This window comes from Neoarius graeffei, chromosome 11 (genome assembly GCF_027579695.1).
Source record: "Neoarius graeffei isolate fNeoGra1 chromosome 11, fNeoGra1.pri, whole genome shotgun sequence".
Lineage (NCBI taxonomy): Eukaryota > Metazoa > Chordata > Actinopteri > Siluriformes > Ariidae > Neoarius > Neoarius graeffei.
Window position 1 is genome coordinate 19,598,503 of NC_083579.1, and position 23,383 is coordinate 19,621,885.

The window sequence follows — 23,383 nt, forward strand, 5'->3', positions numbered from 1 at the left end:
TGCTCTTGGTTTCTCCAAAGTCAAACTACTTCTCTTACATGTACAACATGTACAGTGTCTTGCAAAATTCTTCATCCCCTTTGGTGTTTGTCCTGTTTTGTTGCATTACAAGATGGAATTAAAATGGATTTTTGGAGGGTTAGCACAATTTGATTTGCATAACATGCCTACCACTTTAAAGGTGCACATTGTTGTTTTATTGTGACACAAACAATAATTAAGATTAAAAAAAAACAGAAATCCAGAGTGTGCATAGGTATTCACCCCCTTTCATATGAGACCCCAAAATAAGAGCTGGTCCAAACAATTCACTTCATAAGTCACATAATTAGTTGACTAAGATCCACCTGTGTGCAATCCAAGTGTCACATGATCTGTCGCATGATGTCTGAATAAATTAAGCTGTTCTGGAAGGACCCTGACTCTGCAACACTACTAAGCAAACAACATGAAAACCAAGGACCACTCCAAACAGGTCAGAGACAAAGTTGTGAAGAAGTATAGATCAGGGTTGGGTTATAAAAAATATCCCACACTTTGAATATCCCACGGAGCACCATTAAATCCATTATAGCAAAATGGAAAGAATATGGCACCTGTTAGGGTTTTGCTGGGATACGAAACTGGTTCGCTGGTGTGATAATCCAGCAAATCCCCACTAGGCCACCAGGGGGATGACTCAAGTGCAGAGGCGTGAGGCGGAAGTAGAAAAGTATCAAAAAGTTTATTTACAATATTTACAGTCCAAACCAAAATATAATCCAAAAAACGCTCAGAAGATGAAGGGAAAAATAAAATATCCAAAAGGTCAAAGTCAAATACAAAAGCAAAAAACTAGAAAAGAAAAGGCAAAATACCAACACTCAGAAGATCAAAAAACAAGAAACACAAAGTCCAAAAAGTCCAAAAAGAAAAGCAAAGTGCAAAACCAAAGAGACAAAGGCAAGGAACACAGAACAGAGGTAACTGGAGCTAAACATAACAGCACAAAGACTTGTTGTGACAAGAGGACTGAACTCAGGGGTATAAATACACAAACTAAAATAGGACACAGGTGACACTAATGAGGACTAGGCGGGGCACAAGACACATGGAAAACAACAAACATAAAACACAGAAACAGTGGCAGCCTCTAGAGGCCAAAACAAACAAGACAAGAAAATGAAATAACAGCGGCCTCTAGAGGCCAAAACAGTCCCAGTCCTAACAGGCACCATTACAAACCTGACAAGAGAAGGCCGCCCAGCAAAACTCACAGACCGGGCAAGGAGGGCATTAATCAGAGATGCAACAAAGACACCAAAGATAACACTGAAGGAGCTGCAAAGATCCACAGCAGAGATGGGAGTATCTGTTCATGGGACCAGTTTCAGCCATACACTCCACAGAGTGGGGCGTTATGGAACAGTGGCCAGAGGAAAAAAAAAAGTCATTGCTTAAAAAAATCGCATTTGGAGTTTGCCCAACAGCATGTGGCAGACTCCCCAAACACATGAAAGAAGATTCTCTGGTCCAATGAGACAAAAATTTATCTTTTTGGCCATCATGGGAAATGCCATGTGTGGCACAAATCCAACACCCTGAGAACAACATTCCTCCAGTGAAGCATGGTGGTTGTGGCATCATGCTGTTGGGATGTTTTTCATCTGCAGGGACAGGAAAGCTTGTCAGGACTGAAGGAAAGATGGATGGCACTAAATACAGGGCAATTCTGGTGAAAAACATGTTTGAGTCAGCCAGAGGTTTGAGACTGGGACGAAGGTTCACATTCCAGCAGGACAATGACCCTAAACATACTGCTAAAGCTACACTGGAGTGGTTTAAATGGAAACATTTAAATGTCTTGCAATGGCCTAATCAAAGCCCAGACCTCAATCCAATTGAGAATCTGTGGCATAACTTGAAGGTTGCTGTACACCAACGCAACCCATCTGACTTGAAGGAGTTGGAGCAGTTTTGCCTTGAGGAATGGGCAAAAATCCCAGTGGCTAGATGTGCGAAGCTAATAGAGACATACCCCAAGAAACTTGCAGCTGTAATTGCAGCAAAAGGTGGCTCTACAAAATATTGACTTTTGAGGGTGAATACCCATGTACACTCCAGATTTCTGTTTTTTTTCATCTTAATTATTGTTTGTGTCACAATAAAACAACAGTTTTCACCTTTAAAGTGGTAGGCATGTTGTGTAAATCAAATGGTGCTAACTCCCCAAAAATTCATTTTAATTTCTGGTTGTGATGCGACAAAACAGGACAAACACAAAAGGGGATGAATACTTTCGCAAGACACTGTACTGTAACTCTTGCAATGATGCACAATGAGTGATGAATGATGAAAACTGATCCTTTAGTGACTGACTTTAGTAGTTGTGTTGATGATTTGCATAGATATTTGCATATCTACAATGGTTGCATTCAAGGGTACCACATGTTTTATGAGTCTGATCATTTAATTCACTCCTGAGAAGTGTACCATTGATGTTTTCCCATCTGTACAAGATGACTGAAGGGTCCTTAAAAAGGGAAGTTGTCTCAGGATCATCTTGGAGGAGTTACAATTTTTTAAGTAGAATTTCAGTCACTGTTTTTATGAGCACCAATGGATTTCTGTTCCAGCAGTGGAATTCAAACAAGTCTATCTGTTCTCTTAACAGTATTTATATGCTACATGGGTCATGACTTTAATGATAATAATAATAATAATAATAATAATAATAATAATAATAATCACACATTTCCTCACATTTTCTGGAGAAAATCTTCATTCTCAATGCAGATATTTCTACGTCTCATTAGCTCTGAATAAGGAATTTTTTTTTTACAGTGCTTGCAATGAGAAGAGTTGTACTGCAAGTAGGAATGAGTCTGTTATTTTGTAATGGATGGTGATTTGTAAAGTGGAATCTTTTGACTTAAAAGATACAGTGTCTTGCAAAATTATTAATCCCCTTGGTGTTTGTCCTGTTTTGTCGCATTACAAGTTGGAATTAAAATTGATTTTTGGAGGGTTAGCACCATTTGATTTACACAACATGCCTATCACTTTAAAGGTGTAAAATGTTTTGTTGTGACACAAACAATAATTAAAATAAAAATAACAAAATCTGGAGTGTGCATAGGTATTCACCCCCTTTCATATGAAACCCCTAAATAAGAGCAGGTCCAACCAATTCACTTCATAAGTAACACAATTAGTTGATTAAGATCCACCTGTGTGCAATCCAAGTGTTACAATGATGTCTGTATAAAATAACTTGTTCTGGAAGGACCCTGACTCTGCAACACTATTAAGCAAGCAACATGAGAACCAAGGAACACTCCAAACAGGTCAGAGACAAAGTTGTGGAGAAGTATAGATCAGGGTTGGGTCATAAAACAATATCCCATACTTTGAATATCCCACGGAGCACCATAAAATCCATTATAGCAAAACTATATATAAAATCGATTATAGCCCCCCAGAGAGGAGTTGTACAGTCTGATGGCGTGAGGGACAAAGGAGTTTTTGAGTCTTCGTCCTGCAGTTGGGAAGGAGCATTCTGTCACTGAACAGGCTCCTCTGGGTGGTGATGACAGTGTGCAGAGGGTGATTGGCATCGTCCATGATGTTCAATAGTTTGTCCATAGACCTCTTCTCTGCCACCGTCACCAGAGTGTCCAGCTTCATGTCGACCACAGAGCCGGCCCGCCTGATCAGTTTGTCCAGCCTGGATGTGTCTTTCTTGGATGTGCTGCCCCCCCCAGCACACCATGGTGTAAAACAGGACACTGGTGACCACAGACTGATAGAACATCCACAGGAGTTTCCTGCAGATGTTAAAGGACAGCAGCCTCCTAAAGAAGTATAGCCTGCTCTGTCCCTTCCTGTATAAGCGTTTGATGTTGCAAGTCCAGTCCAGCTTGCTGTCCAGCCACAGCCCGAGGTACTTATAGGAATCCACAGCCTCCACCTCGACTCCCTTGATCAGAACTGGTCGTGACCTTGGTCTGGACCTCCCAAAGTCAATGACCAGCTCCTTGGTTTTCAAGGTGTTGAGCTGCAGATGGTTCCTGTTGCACCACACAGCAAAGTCCCTCACCAGGCTCCAATACTCCTCCTCTCTGTCATCACTGATACACCCAACGATGGTTGTGTCATCGGCAAACTTCTGAATGTGACACAGCTCTGAGTTGTAGCAGAAGTCCGCGGTGTACAGGGTGAAGAGAAGAGGGGCCAGCACCGTGCCCCGGGGTTGCTAATCACAGTGTCAGACGTGATGTCCTTCAGCCTGACGTACTGCGGCCTGTCAGTGAGGCAGCTGGAGATCCAGGTGACCAGGCAGGGGTCCACTCGCATCCTGTTCAGTTTGTCCTGAAGCAGTAGGGGCTGGATGGTGTTGAAGGCACTTGAGAAGTCCAAGAAGAGGATCCTCACTGTGCCATTTCCCTTATCCAGATGTGAGTGGGCTCAGTGTAGCAGGTAGAGGATGGCGTCTTCCATACCAACACCTGCCCGGTATGCAAACTGCAGACAGTCCGGGGCATATTGTACCTGGGGTCTGAGGAAGCTGAGGAAGAGCCGCTCCAATGCCTTCATGAGATGTGAAGTGAGCGCCACCGGTCAGAAGTCATTCAGCTCGCTGGGCCGATCCTTTTTGGGAACTGGAACGATACATGATGTCTTCCAGAAGGTTGGCACTCTCCCCAGCTGCAGGCTGAGGTTGAAGATGTGTTGGAGTGGTTCACCCAGTTCAGCAGCGCAGGTCTTCAGTAGTTGTGGACACACCTTGTCCAGGCCTGCTGCTTTCCTGGGGTGAAGCTTCCTCAGTTGACCTCTGACCTGGTCTGCAGTAATGCATGGAGGAGTCTGTGTTGAGGTGGGGGGGACATGGGCTGGTTGAACCGATTGAAAAAGTCATTCAACTCATTCGCCCTCTCCACTGTCCCCTCAATGACTCTGGTCTTTGTATTGTGGCCTGTGATGGTTTTCACACCTTCCCAAACCTCCCTCATGCTGTTCTCCTTCAGCTTCTGCTCCACCTTTCTCCTGTAGCTGTCCTTAGCTTCTCTCACGCAGCGTTTTACCTCCTGCTGTGCTGCTTTCATTGCCTCCCTATCCCTGCTCCTGAAGGTGGCCTTCTTCCTGTTGAGGACAGCTTTGACTTCCTGTGTTACCCATGGCTTGTTATTAGGGTAACACCGTACAGTCTTAGCAGGGGAGACCATGTCTGCACAGAAATTAAGGTAATCCGTCAGACAGGGTGTCAGCCCCCCTATGTCCTCACAGTGTGGGCTAAGCAGCACATCCCAGTCCGTGATGTCATAGCAGTCCCCAAGGGCATCTTCCATTTCAGGGGACCACCTCCTAATGGAGCTAGTTGTTGCAGGCTGCCTTTGAACCAGGGGGGTGTACTTCGGCTGTAGAAGAACCAGGTTGTGGTCAGACTTCCCTAGAGGGGGGAGGGGTGTGACTCTGTATGCATCCCTCACATTAGCATACAGCAAGTTAATTGTCCTGTTGTTCCTTGTTGGACAATCCACAGCCTGGTAAAAAGCAGCCAAAGTAGAGTCCAAAGTAGTGTGATTAAAGTCCCCAGAAATGATAAATGTCTCAGCCTTGCTGTGTCTGCAGCCTTGCTGTGACAGAGTGAATCCTCTCACATGCAGCATCTGCGTCTGCCCTCGGAGGGATGTAAACACAGATGGTGATCACGTGACTGAACTCCCTCGGCAGATAAGATGGCTGCAGGCTAACGGCTAGTAGCTCCAAGTCCGGGCAACATAAAACTGTCTTTACGGAGATATGTCCCGGGTTACACCAGTGGTTGTTAACATAAATGATGAGTCCCCCACCTTTGCTTTTCCCGCATGTGTTAGTGTCTCTGTTGGCTCTCACAGCAGTGAATCCCCGCAGGTCCACGTTAGCATCCGGTACAAGGTGTGTTAGCCATGTCTCTGTAAAGATAAATAAGCTGCTCTCCCGGTAAATCCGCTGGTTGTTCAGAGCGGATAGCTCGTCAACTTCATTCGGCAGTGAGTTCACATTCCCCATGATAACGGAGGGAATGGATGGTTTGTAGCGCCACCGGCTGTCTGCTAGCCTAGCCTTTAGCTTAGCTCCAGCCTTGCAGCCCCTGTGTTTCCTCCTCAGCTCGGCCGGGATGGGGTGTCGTATCCTGGCTCGTCCCATTGTTTTCAGGGCCAGCAGCTCCTCTCTTGAATAAGTGAGAAAACTGGCTCCTGGTTCCGTGTTAAAGTTAAATATATCCATGTTATATAGTAAAACACACTATGTCTTCGTAAGAAGAGCAGAAAAGTAAAAAAAGGTGAAAAAAAGAGGTTTAAAGAGCTAAAAACTACAGAGCTACTGGAGAGGCAGCCGTCTCACACAGCGCCCATACGCATACGTAATGCGACAAAACAGGGCAAACACCAAGGGATACTTTTGCAAGACACTAAACATTTTATGTTCGAGCCAGGATGAGCAATACTTCACATATATTTCAGGGCTGGATGAAACATGAAGAAAAAAGCAAATAAAAAGCTAGAGCTTCCCAACTGTGCATTTCACAATGCTAAGGATGTCATCAATGCACCTAAGCCATTGTGTGATATGTCCAGTAAATTGTTTAAAAAAAAAATTTTTTTTGCTCAACCTTCTCATTGGTTTTGTTTTCATAGGCGGTCCCATTTTTGTACTCACACTAACACCTTGTACATAGCAATAAAACCTGGAATTGATGCTGAAGCCATTAAAAGTCTTAAGAGAATTTCAGCGGGTGGGTAATTTCCCAGTTCTGCAATCAGCTCTCAATCCTTCAATAGTAATAACTGTGTACAGGCTTTAGTAATAATAATAATAATAATAATAATAATAATTTAGCTGCAAGCACCGTAAGCAGACCGCAGCACAGGTAGCTAATTCTCACTAATTTGCATAAAACACTAAAGCAAAATTAGACGAATATCATATAAACATTTTGTGATGGTAAATTGACATTAAAACTGTGAAGTGTGTGCTGCATTGTGAGTGTCTGATGGCTGCCATGAAATCATTGTGTGTACTATTTATTTCATACAATCAATCATTTTACCGAGTCTTTTAAGGGTTGCCAGTACTTCTGGAATTGAATCTTTTGTCATAACCAATCTGTGTGCTTAGCTTTGATTTAATAGCTTTACAAATTGCATATGTTTGAAGGAATATCTTATGTATCAGGAAATAGTCAGATAAAAAAAGATTCATTAATAAGCTGTGCATCATTTCAGAAAAAAAGGGGGCACTGCTGTGTGTGTGTATATGGAGCAAGTGAAAGGAAAACTTGACTTAAGGTGTTGTGTCACCACCAGCCACCAGTACACCACACCTTGACAAAGAAGGGATAAACACCATTCTTCCAAAAGATATTCCCTCAGATGGTGTTATGACAATAGTGGTGGAGAGCACCAACATTCCAAAATCTTCAGGTATTCAACTGAGTTGCGATCTGGTCAGTGTAAATTACATTTTTTACACTCATCAAACCATTAGGTGAGTTTTCATGCCATATGGATAGGGGCATGGTCATCCTGGAAGGGGCCACTCCCATAATAGAAATGTTTCATTCATCAAGATGATCAGTCAGAAAAACTTCGGACTGATATGCAGTGAGCCTTTCTTTTAAGAAGACAAGCAGGCACAGATTTTCCTTAAATTTGTCATCTGTCTGTATGTGTGTGCATCAGTCTTTATGCAGAAGAGAGGTGAGAGTGGAACTGTTTACCTGGTCCAAGGTAGAGTACCTTGACTTGAGTGTGATGACTTCATCCAAATGAGCCCTGAAATCTCTCCGTGATGCCTGGAGAAAGCCACACAACAGTAACTCAACTCATCCACATGCAAACTATTACCCCTCATAGTCACCAGTAATTTTTCTCTCAGTCATACCAATCTAGAGATTGCACATTAAACCGCTGCACAGCACTTATACATGCTCACACCCATACTATGGCTCTGTCAAGGAAATTAAAAAACAATGAGCAGGAACTCTGGAGGTCGTGACCCATGTCATAATTTAAGAAAAATTGCTTTTTAAAATAAATAAATATCTGCAGAAATTAGGAATTATTATACTGATTTGACCTTTAGCTTGCTGATTGAGATGATCTGAAGTTCATCTATGGATAATCAACAAAAATGTCCATAATACAAATGCTCTTGTCTTTTTATAAACAATATACCATGTTACATATACAGCTATAGAAAAATAAAATAAGAGACCACTTTTTATGGTGGTCACCATTAAAGTAGTGTCTTAATTTTTTCCATAGCTGTATGTAGCAACAGTGTTTCTGTAGTACACTTTTAAATAGAGAACACAATTATTGTTGATTCTAAAAAGGTGTTTTACAATACACAAATAAATATAGAATAGAATAGAATAGAATAGAATAGAATAGAATAGAATAGAATAGGTCTTTATTGTCATAAGTACAACGAAATTTAAAGTGCTCTCCAGTCAGTGCCTCATTCATTGAGTCTCTAATTTATACTGTAATTTAAGTTAAAAAATTATTTTAACTTAGATCAGTTTATTGAAAATGTTGTAGGACAGCAATAAGTAAATGTCTTGGTAACATGCTTCTGCAGGAACAAAAAAAGAAAACTATTTATCAATACTCACAAACATGAATATGAAATAAATATGGTAGGTTAATAGCTAGAACTGGCAGTAACAGCACAACAACAGAATGTTAACGATGGCAGCACGTGAAGAAGCAGGTTGTAATGGGTTGCCCCAATACTCTGTTCTGAGATCAGCTTCACTGTTTCTCCTACAGTAAACAAAATTCGGTTCTACACTGGCAGAATTTATCTTAAATCAGCGTAAAGGGGCAGTTTCCACCATGAATGCTGAAAGACCTCAGTGACGCTGCAGGTGGAAGAGCAGGGTAAAGGTGGATAAGGGAAAGGATTAAACCAAAGAGAGGATGCACAAAGAGTGGAAGACTACAGATTACTGATCCTTTCACAAATAAGCAAAAGCCATTGATCAATAAAAAGTGGACAATGTGGAAAAAAAGTCAAAATGCCAGAAAACGAGGAGAAAGCATTCAGGGAGCTGCTGGCTCATATCTTGACTCCAAGTCCGAATTCAAACGAAATCTTCAGGTCATTAAATGTATGTGTTCTAATTAGTCTTTACATACCAAATATGAAACACCAAGTAGGTACGATGAAAAAATAAATTTGGCTTCATCTTGTTTGTTGTGAAATTTCAAATGGGAAAATGATCACCTGACCAATCAAATGAGGGCTCCACTGATGTCACACAATTTTTCATTGTGTGATGTCACACAACGTTGCTCAGCATCCCGTTTCTCAGCTTCAGCTCTTGAATGAGATTATGAAACTCTTCCTGTTGTCATCTCCTTTTCCAACAACCGGTATAATCAAAATTTTTCTATCTTAAGAGCATGTCTATTATGTCTCATCATTGCTATGGCTCATTCACTCAGGACACTACTAACAGCTGTGACCAGTGTGAAACGAGCACAAAATAAAATGCTAAATACTTTAAAAATTGCATCAGATTCAGTGTGCATACTCCATGTGCACACAGAGTATTCCAAACAAATAGGGGGCAGTATATCACCAGAAATTTGGGGTTGTATCACCCCTATCATGTGGTGACGTCACAGGCATTCTTATTCTCCTCTCATGTTGGACTGATGGCAGACTGGACACTACAATGATTCACTCTCGCATCTTGAGGTAGCTTGCAAAATGGTATTTTGAGATGGATGGTCCATCCTGTCTTGGGGTTTGCTGGTTAGCATGCTAACTTCAGTAGATGTCTTAGCAACATGATGCATAGCTGCCTTTGACTTAACATAAAACCTTATTTCTTGACATTCTGTTGATAATTTTAGTTAATTTTTTGAATGTTTTAAACAAAAAATCTTACAAATTCTTACACATTGCCTCTTTAATAAACCTTTCATTCTGCACAGATTTCAACTTAGGAGATTGTCATACATAGTGCAAGCGACCAGAGTTTGTAGCAGCCTCCAAACATGGCCGCCACGGACTACAACTCCCAAACGCCACATGTGGAATTCTAATTATCACCACACCTGCTCCTCAACTCCAACCCAATAGTACTTAAGAGCTCCCTCTCCACACAATTGGTGTGAAGTATCACTCAGCATGTTACTACCTGATCCTACCAAGCTGTTGGTTACTGTGGTGATTTCTCATGACTCTGACCTTAGTTTCTGACTCCGATTCTATGTCAACTCTACGGCAGTCTGTCTGCACCTCGCTTGACCCCTTGCTTTACCCTGACTTTGATGAAGGTTTCCGATTTGGACTTGGCTACCAGTTTGCGATGCACCCGCTCTCCCTTGCAACTGCTTTCGTAAGTGCCTGCCTTTCTGACAGGATACTTCCCCAACATCATGTATACAGCAGAGGAGGCAAAGCAAACTGCTCTTTCTGCACAAGGACGTTTGTTGGGAGAACATCAGCAAATGCTGAGTGATCTTGATATCCACATATCACAACTCACTGCTGCTGTATTGCAGGCCCTCCTTACACATTCAGTGACCAGTGTTAACCCTTCTACACTTGTGCCCTGGCCTGGATAAATTCTCTGGAGAAGTGTCAGAATGCAAAGGCTTCCTACTACAGTGCTCACTCTTCTTCATGGCACAGTCTGGCACCACAGATCAGCAGAAGATCAAGCAATTCTGCTTGCCAGTAAGGCCCTTCAATGGGGTACTGCAGTGTGGGAGAGAGGTGGCGAGCCCACAACATTGTATAAGTGCTTGACCATCAGCCAGAGGGCGCTGAGGTTGGTGAAAAGCTGCTGACTATACAAGAAGGGGAAAGGCAAGTGGCCGAATATGCACTCGAGTTCCGCACTCTCGCTGCTGGGAGCGGCTGGAATGAACCAGTTCTGAAGGCCACATTCCACCAAGGACTAAATCCACTCATTCTCACTGAACTAGCATGCCATGATGAACATCAGACCCTATAGTCTCTTATAAACCTTGCTATCAGGTTAGATAACCTCTTCCGCAACAGGCCATCCTTGCAGAGTTCGCAGAGGTCTCAAAAGTAGCTGGTCGGCGACAGCAAATTGCCATCTGTAGTAGGATTTGTCGCCATCTATTTTTCACTGAGTAACAAAAAATATTTTTGTTTACATATCTGTACAAAACTGAGCAGTGTGTGATGTGAAACTAAATTTTATTCAACTAAATAATGGTCAGATACACATCCATAGGAAATAGAGGCAGCCATTATGCTGCCATGTGCTGTAACTAAGATGTAATCTGATTGGCTGACAAGGTGTTGACTGTTTCGTGTACTGTTTTGCACTACTACATGGCTAGAAATGGCGACTAAGAAGCGGAGCAGCACGTTAGATGCCTGGTTTTCAAAAAGGCTTCAAACCACGGGTAAGTTTAATTTTAGCCATCACTATGATTACCGAATGAAATACGCGGCGCCCCCCATCCAAAAAAAAAAAAAAGTTTTAGTATTGCAGATGCTGAGATATGCCTGCTGTTTTTATTTAATTAATAAGTTTTTTTTTTAATAAACAAAATAAATCGTTATTGTGGGATTCAGCTGAAGAGTTTATGGTATGAATGTATATTTACTAGTAGGTCCGATAGGGTTTCCCCCCCCCACTCATAACACGAATGCAGTGAAAAGCAAGCTGGGCTAGTCCTGTTTAATTTTAACAGGGCGCGGGAACTTTTGTGCATCAGCATAAGTGTGGGAAATAAGGCCGGACAGGCAGACATGGACCGGTAACTTTCACATTTGTCTGTCTGCATTTCAAAATCATCGGACCAGATGGAGCATGAAAAATAGTAAAGATATGGGTCTAATCTACTTCTAATTTTCTTCCAAATGTTACACTGTGTACAAATGCATTGTCATAACAAGGCCTGTGACTGGCGGATTGCAGATGCTCTCAATGACAAGTCACCTCTCATCAGCTAATTGGAGCACATTCTGGCATGACCCCACATGACGCTGTTATCAGCTGAGTAGTTTTACCAATAACGTTAAAAGAAAATGGACTACTACAGGTTTTGGACCCTGACAAAGACCCCGTTTACACGTAGCCAGGTATCTATAAAAACGGATATTTATTTATGTGGTTGCACCCATCATTTACATGTAAACGGAGGTTTCAGTCACTGAAAACGGCTGCTTTCGAAAACTCCGGGCAAAGTGGAGATTTGTGAAAACTCTGTTTTCATGCCTGCGTGTAAATAGTGGAAAACGGAGTTTTCTCCGTGCTATGGGGAAAACGGAGTTTTAGCATTGTGATCTGAAGGTCCCTCCTCCTTGGCATTCAGATCTCTGTTTGGCTTTCTATTTGTTTGACATGTTTTTGACAGCCTTCCCTGGCTGTTTTTGAGCATTGTGTAAATGGAATTATTTTCTAGTACGGGGAGGAGAAGATACCCGTTTTCATAAATACCCAGCTACGTGTAAACGAAGTAAAAGTGTTTTTTTTTTCCATCGTATTTTAACCCTGGGGCGGCACGGTGGTGTAGTGCTTAGCGCTGTCGCCTCACAGCAAGAAGGTCCGGGTTCGAGCCCCGTGGCCGGCGAGGGCCTTTCTGTGTGGAGTTTGCATGTTCTCCCCGTGTCCGTGTGGGTTTCCTCCGGGTGCTCCGGTTTCCCCCACAGTCCAAAGACATGCAGGTTAGGTTAATTGGTGACTCTAAATTGACCGTAGGTGTGAATGTGAGTGTGAATGGTTGTCTGTGTCTATGTGTGTCAGCCCTGTGATGACCTGGCGACTTGTCCAGGGTGTACCCCACCTTTCGCCCATAGTCAGCTGGGATAGGCTCCAGCTTGCCTGTGACCCTGTAGAAGGATAAAGCGGCTAGAGATAATGTGATGAGATTTTAACCCTCTGGCGCTGAGAGCTTCTCCAGTGAAGCTTGGCAGATTTAGAATGAGTAGGTCATGTATTTCAATAAATATCTTCGAGTTTTTATCAAACAAGCATGATAAACATATTGATAGAAACTTTACATTTTCCTCTGTGCCCACTGCCAAATATATTTTTTAAATTCCCTAAATTAGATGAAACATAAAAATTGTCCCCTTACTCAGTCACACCGGAGTCAGAGCGCTGAGTGCCCACTTACACATTCATAAAAGACTATTCACATGGTATCAGCATGATAATCACTTTCACTCTTTCGGTTTCGATTGGTGTCTCTTTCACGGTGTTCTAGTCCAGCAGACTTTAGTCTGAATGCCAAATGATATTACCATGTCTAGTTTTGAGTAATTTAAAAAAAAAATTGTTCCAAAGTTACTTGGAATCTCGTACCCAAAATTTTAACTATTATGTAATAATCGTTGTATTGTTAATTACTAAATTTTTTTATAGATTTATTATAAACATATTATAAAAACAGTCATTGTTGACAATGTTTCATGAGTGTTATCATAGTATACGAGTCCCAGTAAATTGTAACCAACTGGAACATCCTTGTCCACTCATACTTTTTTCTAGACATGGAACTGACCGGTGTGTGCTAACGTCTTCTTGGGTAGAACTTTAAGCATGTTTTTCTTGAAACTTCTGACATTTTCTTGTAAATTGTCTTCAATTTGTAGTATAATTAGCAACTATTGTCTAGTGTAATTTGGCCTTTGAAGATGACAAAAATGTGCCTGGAAATAGCTGAGAAGCCATCTCCAGGCATCTAAAGCCCTTCAGCTAACCCCAGCCGCATTGTTCTGGGCCTTTGGCCCATCATTCGGACAGGCTGAAATTTGGATGGACAGATAACATTTCAGACTTTTCTTTCCTGTGACAGTCTGCTTAAAATTCCCCAGTGAGCTCAGACTGCAGTTGCTAAAACAGTAGTCAAGTCAAGTCAACTTTATTGTCAAATATACTATACATGCTCGACATACAGCATAGATGAAATTTCAGTCCTCTCTGACCCACGGTGCAAACAGGCAATGCAATAAATAAAAATAGAATAACTGAAATAAACAATATAAACACTCTAGATAAGAAATAGACAAACACTCACACACACGTACATTATATACATATACACATACATACATATAAATTGGAGCAAAAGGACATAAAATAAACAGTTAAGGGCACTTGAGGTATAGCAGGTAAACATGAAATAAGCAGTATAAACAAACTACTAGCTGTTAAGGTGAGGTAGTGCAGAATAGTGCAAAAGAGCAAGGTAAAGTGAAATGTGCAGTCCCTGAGTTCAGTGTGCGAATGAATGTTGTGTGTGTGTGTGTTGGGGAGGGGGACTGTGAGGGTGACATGATGTCAGATGCTGAAGGGGGGAGGAGGGGCAGAACAGGGAGGGAGTTGAGCTTCCTGACCACCTAGTGAAAGAAACTGTCCTTGAGCCTGCTGGTTTTGGCCCAGAGACTCCGCAGTCTCCTCCCCGGCGGCAGCAGGCTGAAGAGGCTGCGAGATGGGTGGGTGGGGTCACCTGCAATCCTGATGGCTTTACGGGTGAGGCAGGAGTTATAGATATCCATAAGAGAAGGGAGAGAGACACCAATGATCCTCTCAGCTGCTCTCACGATGCACTGCAGAGTCTTGCAGCAGGACACGGTGCAGGCACCGTACCACACGGTGATGCAGCTGGTCAGGATGTTCTCGATGGTGCCTCTGTAGAATGCGTGCATGATAGGGGCTGGGGCTCTTGCTCTCCTCAGTTTGCAGAGATGCTGTTGGGCTTTTTTGGCCAGTGATGCGGTGGTGTTGCTCCAGGACAGGTCTTCAGAGATGTGCACACCCAGAAATGTGGTGCTGCTCAGCCTCTCCACTGCAGCACTGTCAATAGTTAGTGGAGCATGCTGGGTGTGCGCTCTCCTGAAGTCCACAACAATCTCCTTTGTCTTCTCCACGTTCAGGCAGAGATTCTTGTCCTTGCACCACATGGCCAAGCAGCTCACCTCACTCCTGTAGATTCAAGTTTATTTATTTGTACAAATAAATAAACTTGAATCTACAGGAGTGAGGTGAGCTGCTTGGCCATGTGGTGAGGCAGGAGTTATAGATATCCATAAGAGAAGGGAGAGAGACACCAATGATCCTCTCAGCTGCTCTCACGATGCACTGCAGAGTCTTGCAGCAGGACACGGTGCAGGCAATGAGACAATCCTGTAGATTGTCTCATTGCCATTGTTGATGAGACCCACCACAGTCGTGTCGTCCACAAACTTAATGAAGAGGTTGGTGTGCAGTCGTGGGTCAGCAGAGTGAAGAGGAGGGGGCTCAGCACACATCCTTGGGGGGGCCCCCGTGTTCAATGTGATGGTGCTGGAGGAGTTGCTGCCGACCCGTACAGCCTGTGGTCTCCCCGTCAGGAAGTCCAGCAGCCAGTTGCACAGGGAGGTGTTCAGTCCCAGCTGGTCCAGTTTATGAATGAGCTGCTGAGGAATGATTGTGTTGAATACTGAGCTAAAGTATATGAACAGCATTCTGACGTATGAGTCTTTTGTCTCCAGGTGGGTGAGGACTAAGTGGAGGGCAGTGGAGATGGTGTCATCGGTCGAACGGTTGGACTGATATGCAAACTGGAAAGGATCCAGGGCAGGGGGGAGGGCAGACTTGATATGCCGCATGACTAGCTGCTCAAAGCACTTCATGAGGATGGGAGTGAGTGCGACCAGGCGGTCGTCATTGAAGCAGGAGGGAGACGGCTTCTTTGGGACCGGGATGATGGTGGTGGCTTTGAGGCATGTGGGGACAACAGCATGGCTCAACGAGATGTTGAAGATGTCTGTAAAGACATCTGTGAGCTCCTCGGCACAGTCTCTCAGGACACGACCAGGAATGTTATCAGGACCCGGGGCTTTCCGTGCATTTGTCATCCTGAGAGCTCTCCTCACGCTGTCTGGGGACAGCGTCAACACCTGGTCGCCGGGAGGTGGTGGGGTCTTCTGTGCCGTGGTGCTGTTGTCTGCCTCAAAGCGAGCGAAGAAGTCATTCAACTGATTCAGCAGAGAGGTGGAGTTATCACAGGTCTGTGGTGAGGGCTTGTAGTCTGTGATGGTCTGAATCCCCCGCCACAGGTTCCTGGTGTCTCTGCTGTCATTGAAGTAGTCAGCAATGTTCCTGGAATACTGTCTCTTGGCCACCCTGATGCCTCGTGACAAGTTGACCCTAGCTGTCCTCAGGCCCACCTCATCCCCAGCTCTGAAGGCGGTGTTCCGAGCCCTCAGGAGCCTGTGGACTTCCCCTGTCAGCCATGGCTTCTGATTTGCCCGAATAGAGATGGTTCTGGTGACTGTAATGTCATCCATGCACTTCCTCATGCAGGCAGTGATGGTCTCCGTGTACTCCTGGAGATCTGTAGTGTTGTTATAGGTGGCCGCCTGTCTGAACATGCTCCAGTCAGTGGTGGAAAAACAGCCCTGGAGTGCCTCTGAGGACCCCTCTGGCCACACACGTACCTGCTTTGTAGCTGGTTTGGTGACTTTAACCAGCGGCCTGTATGCTGGCATTAGCATAACAGTGGAGTGAGCTGAGGCCCCAAGGTGGGGGAGGGGTAGGGCTTTGTAGACGCCTCTATGCATGGTGTAAACATTGTCCAGAGTATTGTTTCCACGTGTGGGAAAGTTGATATGTCCATAGAGTTTTTGAAACATGCTCTTGGGGTTCTGCATGGTTGAAATCCCCAGCCAGGATGAGGAAAGCATCTGGGTGGGCTGTCTGCTGCTCACTGATGTGCTGATAGAGTTCATTCAGTGCTTCACTCCTCTTGCTATTGGAGCCGGGAGGGATGTATATTGCTACCAGCAATATGGCTGCAAGTTCCCTCGGCAGGTAGAACGGCCGGCACTTAATAATTATAAACTCCACCAGTGGTGAGCAGTATTTGCAGACCACAACAGCATCGTGGCACCAGGCATCACTGATATAAACACAGAGTCCTCTACCGCGAGTCTTCCCCTCCTTGACTAGTGCTCTGTCTGACCGGTAGCATGTTAGCCGGGCTAGCTGAATGGCACAGTCCGGGATGCTGTCGTTAAGCCATGTTTCCACAAACACAAGGACACAACACTCACTCACAGACTTAGAAGATGAGCGGAGTAGGCGGGCATAATCCAGCTTGTTGTCCAGCGAGCGTACGTTGGCCAGAGTGATGGTAGGGATAGCCAGCCAGTGAGGGCTAGCCGCTAGCCTAGCCCGGATACCTCCGCGCTTGCCCCTCTTCTGCTTCCGCGTGTTCCGCCTGTGGCACCTCCACTGTGGGCTGGATGCAGGAGTGGGGGTTGGTGGTTGAGCAGGCCTCCGGAGCAAACCGCAGTCGCATAGCACTTCTATGCATATAGAATAGAATACAATGCCTTTATTGTCACTGCATGAATATACAACAAAATTTAGTTCATCATAGGCGAGTAAAGCCGCTGCGGATGTGCGTACCGCCATTCTTGGACACTTCAACCCAAGGCCGTCCCATGTTAACCGCATGTCTTTGGACTGTGCCTGCAACTCTGACAATATCATTTTCAGTGACTAATAAAATGTTTTTGAAAGTTCCTAGTTTTAAAACATCTTTTGATATGGTAACTTTTTTTCAGAGACTTAATTTACAATATGTCTCTGACAGCTCAAAACGCATCTCTTGACATTTAAAAACTGCAGAGTTTCCAAGGGACTCTAGCAGCCCCCCAGACCCCTGGCCTTACTGAGTTGACCCCCCCACTTCCCATTTTCCTGGATCCGCCCATGAATAGGTCTGTGTATGGGTCCATGGATAAATGTTGGTAGGCTAAGTATTAAATTATAAATAAATATCAATCGCTATCCCATTATTACATACGGCCTATTTTGGGTCAAACCCACCCACTCAGCCTGCTTGGCGCATTGACATTGTTTACGTTTTGACTTGCGACAGAATGGAATGCATCCTTGTCGGGAAGTCGCATATCAAGACTTGACGTGTCATGCAGTTAATGGTAATCATTAAAATTACAAATATATACAAGTTTATACGTATGTTTTTGTACAGTTGCTGTTGCAAGAAATGTCACTCGTTGTCAGATGAATATAGACTCACTTATTATAACATATACTGCAATGCCAAATGAGAATACTGTGATAAATTAATTCATATTTTTTTCAAAATATCTGAAAAATCTTTTGAATTCTAAACCTCCTTAATATAAAGGGGATATCACAAGCTATGCTATATTATATAATGTGGCACGGTGATGTAGTGGTTAACATTATTGCCTCACAGAAGGAAGGTCTTGGGTTTGAGCCCAGCAGCCGACGAGGGCCTTTGTGTGTGGAGTTTGCATGTTCTCCCTGTGTCTGTGTGGGTCCAGGTGCTCCAGTTTCCCTCACAGTCCAAAGACATGCAGGTTAGGTTAATTGGTGGCTCTAAATTGACCGTAGGTGTGAATGTGACTGTGAATGGTTGTTTGTCTCTATGTGCCAGCCCTGCGATGACCTGGCGACTTGTCCAGGGTGTACCCTACCTCTCACCCATAGTCAGCTAGGACCCTGTACAGGATAAGTCAATCACACTCACACACACACACACTATTGAGTAGCAACACACTATCAACCACACACAGACTTTTGGAGTGTGTGTTTGTTTGTGTGTGGTCGATAGTGTGTGTTGCTACTCAATAGTGTGTGTGTGTGATTGGCTGAGTGTGTGTGTGTGTGTGTGTGTGTGTGGTTGAGAGAATGTGTTTGTGTGAGAGAGAGAGAGACTGTGTGTGTGTTACTATGTGGAATTACTGCTTTTGGATTTTTGGCCCAGCCTTTTCTGGAGTTTCTGGACTGCTCTTTTTGTTAGACTTTTGGAGTGTGTGTTTGTTTAACAAAAAGAGCAGTCCAGAAACTCCAGAAAAGGCTGGGCCAAAAATCCAAAAATTCAAAAGCAGTAATTCCACATAGTAACACACACACACACACACACACACACACACACACACACACACACACACACACACACACTCTCTCTCTCTCTCGCACAAACACATTCTCTCAACCACACACACACACACTCAGCCAATCACACTCACACACAATTGAGTAGCAACACACACTATCAACCACACACAAACAAACACACTCCAAAAGTCTAACAAAAAGAGCAGTCCAGAAACTCCAGAAAAGGCTGGGCCAAAAATCCAAAAATTCAAAAGCTTTCCAGGACTGCTTCACTACTGGAGACAAATTTGTGCAGACACAGGCCACCTTTAGCGCAAAGCACTCTCGCTTCTTTTGTTAGCATCATGGCATCCTCAATATTCTCCACGCTAGTTACTCCATCAGCCACATAAAAGTTCATTGTTACAAACTGGGCTCCAAGGGGATACACATCACTGTACTGCTGAGCAAGATGTTTCACTCCGTAATTGGCGCATGCAGGTGACGATGTAGCCCCAAAGAGATGCACCTTCATTCGAAATATCTCTAATTTCCTGTCAAGTTCCCCATCTTTCCACCAGAGGAAAGGTAGATAGTTTTGGTTGCATTCATCAACATGAAACTGGTGGAACATTTTTTCCACATCGCACATTATTCTTTGGGGTATTGGCGGAACCTGATTATAACGCTGATCATATTGTTAATCATGTCAGGTCCCTGAAGGAGGTGATCATTAAGGCATGAGCCTTTATTTCACTGAGCAGTTAAATACTACACGTAGCTTATCTGGTTTCTTTGAATGATACACACTGTGATGAGGCAAGTACCAGGTCTCTCCCTTAGTACCTTCTGTCTTAGTTTGCTCAGCATCTTCTCTATTATTTCTTTCATAAATGCCGTATAGTATTTGTGGAGCATCTTATCTCTCAATAGCTTACGTTTAAGGTGACCAAGTCTGACCATGGTGAACTGTGTGTTGTCAGGCAAGGCGGGCCATTCCTTAAATGGCAAAGGCATTTCACAATGACCATTGCAGTTCATCTTTATACCTTCTCTCATTTTGTTCAAAAAGAGAATGTCATCTTGCGACACTTTCTTACAGTCTTCACTTGTGTCTTTAAAGTCAGTTTCTAATACCTTAATGACATCACCTGGAGTGACTGGGGGGAGCTCTTTAACAACAAAACAGTGACACAGACCACTAGTGTGAGGGACATCAAGGCATAGTGGTGAATGTCCCACAATGCTCCACCCTAGATCAGTTTGTATGGCGTAAGGTTCCTCATCCTCACCCACAGTAACTCTCCTGGGAGCCACTGCTCTTGAACAGTTATATCTTATTAACAGTCCAATATCACAATCTTGAAGCGCCAGGATTTCATGTGCAATGGCTGCAAGATGACTCCAGCGCCTGGTAGTGTCACAGGTAGGAATATGATTATGATTCACAGGGATGCACTCCTTTGTGTAGGCAGGTGGGAGATCAAAGTGATTGGTAACTCTTCACTTGAAGCCCTGTTACTCTATTGCTCTTCAAGACTGTATTCTTGTCAATCATAGTCGTCAATCTTAAGTTCACAGGACGGGTGTCAGCTTGAAGTGCACCACTTACTGCTTGATCGATAAATGTGGCGTTACTCTGGGTATCTAATACTGTGTACACCAGTTTTTCATTTTTAGGATTGTTCTTTATAGAGACCCATACAGGCATGATCATTGAAGTACAAGTAGGCTGTCCTGTGACTACGTTTAGGGCCATAGCAGCTGTGCTGGCAGGGACACTCTGTGGCTGATCTAATGGATGGGTAGTCTTTGCTTGTTTCACATAATTGTTGTCATGTAAACAAGTGGGATGCCTGCCCTTACAACTGTTGCAAGTGTGGCAATAACAACAGTCCTTTGCACGATATCCTGGATGTAAACATCCATAACAAAGTTTCTTATCTTGCACATATTTCCTCCTCTCTTCCAGGTCTATAACTGTGAATTTTGCACATTTGTGGAGCTGATGTTTATTGTTCTGACAGAACATGCATGATGCTTTTACAGCTAACCTTTCTAATTTCTGATCTTCACTATTTGCTTGTGTATTCAAGACTCTGACTTTACCTCCTGTTTTCCCTTTCAGGATCCGTTTTTCAGTAATGCCCTCAGAAAAATGAAGTGTGTGGAGTGAGGTTGCAGGGTTGCATGCTATTTCTGCCTCTGTGGACACAAACTCAGCAAACTGTTTGAATGAGGGAGATTCTTCTCTCTGACAAACTCTGTGCAACCTGTCTGTTCCATCAGGAAATGGCCCAATCTGGAAGTTTCTTAATAAGTTTTTGATTTTCTTGACAATCATTTAGAATATGCAGGCCCTTCACATATGGCATAGCATCCTGACAAGCATTCAGAAAATCTGAGAATTGTCTGAGACCGATAGCATCATTTGAACTGATTTTAAGCCAGTTTGCAAGTTTTTCTCTAAATGCCTTTGTATGTTAAACGGTTGTTCATAGCGATTATTTAATCTAGTCCATGCTGTAACGGTGTTACCCAAGGTTCAAGTATAAATTTTCGTTCGGGTGCCAGGCAGGCCCAAAATCCTGCCAATTAAAAGTAACCACCGCCAGCAATAATAAAAACAATAACAAAAGTAGGTTTTAAACGTGCATATGTTTACTTTTTCACAAAAAAAAAATAATGGCATCAATACAACCCCATAATGTCCTTATGCTCCCAATACATTCTTATGCTCCCAATACAGCGAAAGGGGCATGAAAAAAAAAATGTCGTGTAAACCCAGTGCTCGTGTGTGTGTGTGTGTGTGTGTGTGTGTGTGTGTGTGTGGATGTTAGCGTGTGTGGAGGGAGAGAGAGTTTGTAGTTCCAGTAGCGCTTGGTAAACGAGCAGCAAGGGACGTGTGGATAAATGCTTCAACTCACAGTTCTGGAGCTGGCTGTGTAAACTGGACTGTCCTGGATCTGAAGCTTCAACAGTCCTTAGCCATCCGCTTCCCGCATCGGGCTTGAAGTAGCTATGTGCTCCTCTCACCTGTGGCTTGCGATGTTCCTCCGTCACGGAAATCTTGCTTGGGTCGGCTTGCAAATCTCCGCCGCGGATTCCGTCGTTGGCAACAATGCACAAGTCTTCCACTTGGTTTAGCATCCACTCCAGAATCGCACCTTCACGCTTGCTCATACAGGAACCAAACGGAGCTCTGCTGCGCTACACTTCCTCTCCCCTAGCTACAGACGCAACATAGTGACATTTAAAGGAAGCGTTTCATCAATCAGGCGTGACCACTCCCCCAATCAGCGTTCACAGGTGTTGCGTGTTATGTTAATGAGGTGAGTGCTGTGTAGTTTTAGTGTGCTTTTAAAGTGACAGTCACAGGGGAAAACGTTATGTCTCTGGGGCAGAATGTATTTCGCCATATTCCCCCCCTCCATGGGAAGACAACCCATGGTTGGCAAGAGACATGAGACTAAGTGAAACCAAGAAAGTCTTCATCATCGGAGTCGTCCTCAAAGACAGTGCCTCCATTTCCTGTCTCTCAATCTCAGCTGCTGTGGGAAAGCAGGGTTTGAGGTTGTTGACGTGGACATTGCTCAGGTCTTCCCCAGAGTCTTCCCGTACCACCTCAAAGTTTACAGGGCCCAACTGCCGCAAGACTCTGTAGGGTCCCTTCCACTTTGGTGCCAGCTTTGCAGAAAAGTGCACATGGCCTTAGATGACTGAGCATGGTTGCGCACCCACACTATCCTTAGGTACGTACTGAACTTCTTTTCTGTTCTTGTTGTAGTTCCTAAGTTGTCTTGCCTTTGCTTTCTTACTGCTAATGTGTGCTTTCTTTTGCAGGTCTTTTAGGTGTCACACAACATCGTATCCGGCATCGTCAGGGGTAAAATTTTGTCCTCTGAGGAGTTTGTCCATGGGACTATGCAGCTTTCTCCCAAGGTACAGCTCGGCAGGAGTAGTCCCAGTCGTCTCATGAACAGCGGAGTTGAGGGCAAATCGGAATTCAGGTAAGTACTGGTCCCATTTTCGATGGTTATCTGAGACATAGGATGCGATCATGGATTTGAGATTCCTGTTAACTCTTTCAGTCAGGTTGGTTTGTGGATGGTATGTTGTGGTAAGTTTGGGGGTGACTGACCAGGTGTGACAGAGTTCCTTGAACAAGCTGGACACAAACTGCGGCCCTCTATCAGACAGGATATAATCGGGTATGCCCCAGCGGGTAAGTATTTCATTACGGATGATGCGAGCTACCACGGCTGTACGGAGGGGAAATAACTTGACCCAGCGGGTGTAATAATCGACGAGGACAAGTAGATATTCATGTCTGTCTGAACTACGGGGTAGAGGTCCCATGAGGTCAACTCCAAGCATCTCATTGGGATAGCTCACAGTGGTTTGTTGGAGTTTCTCATAGGGCTTCTGGTTGTCTCCTTTGCGTGTCTGGCAAACTGTACAGGCACGAACATAGCTCCACACTTCGTCCCACATCTT

The 23,383-nt window shown here is 44.0% G+C and overlaps 1 protein-coding gene across 24 annotated transcripts in view; it reads right to left on the bottom strand.

Moving 5' to 3' along the window:
* gphna (gephyrin a) overlaps positions 1-23,383 on the bottom strand; it is a 471,572-nt gene that overhangs the window by 170,712 nt on the left and 277,477 nt on the right. For 19 of the 24 annotated variants that reach the window (XR_009655626.1, XM_060933582.1, XM_060933586.1 and 16 more), the window contains one exon: positions 7,742-7,816. The exons of the other annotated variants lie outside the window; for them this stretch is intronic. Coding sequence is in view for 18 of the 19 variants with exons in the window: in XM_060933582.1 (XP_060789565.1) it covers positions 7,742-7,816 (75 nt within the window). In the remaining variant the exon portion in view is untranslated. The remainder of the gene's footprint in view (positions 1-7,741; positions 7,817-23,383) is intronic. 24 annotated transcript variants of the gene reach the window in all.